Raw genomic sequence first — 2,412 nt, 5'->3', positions numbered from 1 at the left:
TAGAGATTTCTATGCAGTACGAAATGTGTTAAGATCAAGGAACTAAAAAACATGATGAAATCTCTGGTCAAGGGTGAGTTTAATTTTGTGCTACACTAGATCAGGTAGTGATTGTCATGTAGTGACTTGGCCCATTTTGGTGGGATTTCTAGAGACAGTGAAGAATGTGCTAAATCCTTCATGTTTAATTAAAATTCAGTACATCTTGGGTATAATTTGTTTCTAATTTATTGGTCATACTGACATTACATCTGGGGAATACGAATGTATATACAGGTGAGGCAAAAGGCTTACAATTCTTCATATGGAAAATAATTCAAGGATAAACTTTCACATACAACTGTAAACCTACTTTTGCCTCACCCTGTGGTAGAATAGCCACTGGAACAGTGAACAAAACCTAAAAGTATATAATTTGCTAGTATATATCTTTGCAGTTAACTTTTACTTTTTATCATTAATTTGAATTTGCTGTGAGCACTATCTTACCTAAAATCCCCAACATAACCTCACTTTGTATTTATTAGAAGGATCCTACTTTTATGATATCCTATGGTCATCTTGGAATTAATTGTAAGTTACTAGAGGGAATTAAACTAGTTGGTTAAGTTACCTTAAATGAATCTCATCTAATTTCTCAAAATTCTAAGGAAGCTTCATTGAATTGACACCACAGTAGATACCAGAAATGGTGATAAATTTCTATGTCAGCCTTTTACTGGCATAATTTTAATCCAGAACATAACTGAGACTAAGTCATGTCCAGAATGATAGTTAATAGATAGCTCTAGACAGGGAAGGAAAGAAATCCTTACTTGCTATAAAGTGGATGGATGCACAGTCCACAATTTTTAGTTGATACATCAATGTGCTGTTTAACGTTCATAGGACCATGGATGTTTTATATAATTCATGGCTACTGGATTATAAACTCCCATGAAGCAGGGGGTTTTTGGAGGTCAGAATTTATTTCCAGTTTTTAGTACTAACCTCATTTTAACCTACCTAATGCTGTTTCACTCAAGTGTCTTTTCTTTCTCCCCTGTAACAGCTGTGCAGAAGATTCTGATCTTATTTGAGGCTTGCATGTAGGAGAATATCCATTTCTCCATTGACTCAGAGAAGAATTATATACTAAAACAAACAGAAAGAAAATGTGCAATTTTAGTTCCTTAACACAATGAACATGGTAGTGTTTCTACTTATGACATTGCAGAATATTAATATACTGTTTAAATTTGCATATAATACTTAGATACCAAGTTATAATACTCATAAACTGAAAATACTAAATAAGATTCCAAAACAACATCTTCAGGAATTATCCAATTTCTTATAGTTGCTCCATTATTTGAAGGGGATAAAAAAAAGTGATCTGTTAACAAGTCTTCTAAAGTGCAAAATGTTATAGAGAAGATTGGTTCAATCTATAAATATTGGTTAACTATAAACTCTATTTTTAAGTTTCTGCTTACCCTTAAATCTGGAAATAATTCAGGACTAAGTAAGATTTTATAGAATCACAATAGCCTGGCACCTCTTAAGAACATGAACAGATTTCATCAGCCTTACAGTGCCTACCATCATTCTTTTCACTTTTTTAAAAGTGATGGCATTTTCTAAATCTTGAAGTCAATATTCTGTGCCTCAGCTGCCTTATCTGTCAAATCAGGATACTACGCATTAGAGGAGTATCTGACATGATACGTGTTGAGTAAATGTTAATTTCTTCGAGATTATTGTCTGAACACCATATTTTCAGTATTAGATTGATCAAATTGGTTGCTTTTCTTGAAGGATTTGGAAATGTGTAAGTAAATGGAAAAAGGAGTATGTGGGCTAAAGTACCAAATTCTCATCAACATTGAAGAAAAGCATGGCCTATCAACAATGGATTCTTGACTTCAAGATGTCAAAGCACTCTAAAAATGCAGTCAATCATCTCAGAGATGCAAATTGAAACAATCAACCTACACCTGTCAGAATGGCTATCAACAAATGACAAGTGCTGGCAAGGATGTGGAGAAAAGAGAACCCTAGTACATTGCTGGTGGGCAAAACAGTACGGAGTTTCCTCAAAAAATTATGGAACACCAATCAGAAAGAATATATGCATCCCTATGTTCATAGCACAATTTACAATAGCTAAGACTTGGAAACAGCCCACGTGCCCATCAGCAGGTGAGTGGATAAAGAAAAAAAGAAAAATTGGTAATGCTTATTACACAATGGAATCCTATGCAGGGGTAAAGTTACATTTAACATTTGCAACAGCATGGATGGACCTGGAGAGTATTATGGTAAGAGAAATCTCACGTGGAATCTAATGAACAAAATAAACTGATGAACAAAATAGATCCAGAGACATAGACCCATGAACAGACAAATGAATTTAACAGGAAAGACGGGAAA

General features: G+C 34.1%; 1 protein-coding gene and 1 long non-coding RNA gene across 2 annotated transcripts in view; one reads left to right on the top strand and one right to left on the bottom strand.

Moving 5' to 3' along the window:
• Nucleotides 1-2,412, bottom strand: part of KANSL1L (KAT8 regulatory NSL complex subunit 1 like) — an 83,637-nt gene that overhangs the window by 8,996 nt on the left and 72,229 nt on the right. The window contains exon 8 of the mRNA XM_006778941.2: nucleotides 1,006-1,134. Coding sequence (XP_006779004.2) covers nucleotides 1,006-1,134 — 129 coding nt within the window. The remainder of the gene's footprint in view (nucleotides 1-1,005; nucleotides 1,135-2,412) is intronic.
• Nucleotides 1-2,412, top strand: part of LOC107181672 — a 22,132-nt gene that overhangs the window by 7,495 nt on the left and 12,225 nt on the right. The gene's annotated exons all lie outside the window — the stretch shown is intronic.

Source organism: Myotis davidii, unplaced genomic scaffold, assembly GCF_000327345.1.
Source record: "Myotis davidii unplaced genomic scaffold, ASM32734v1 scaffold268, whole genome shotgun sequence".
Lineage (NCBI taxonomy): Eukaryota > Metazoa > Chordata > Mammalia > Chiroptera > Vespertilionidae > Myotis > Myotis davidii.
This window is presented reverse-complemented; position numbering and strand designations above follow the sequence as displayed.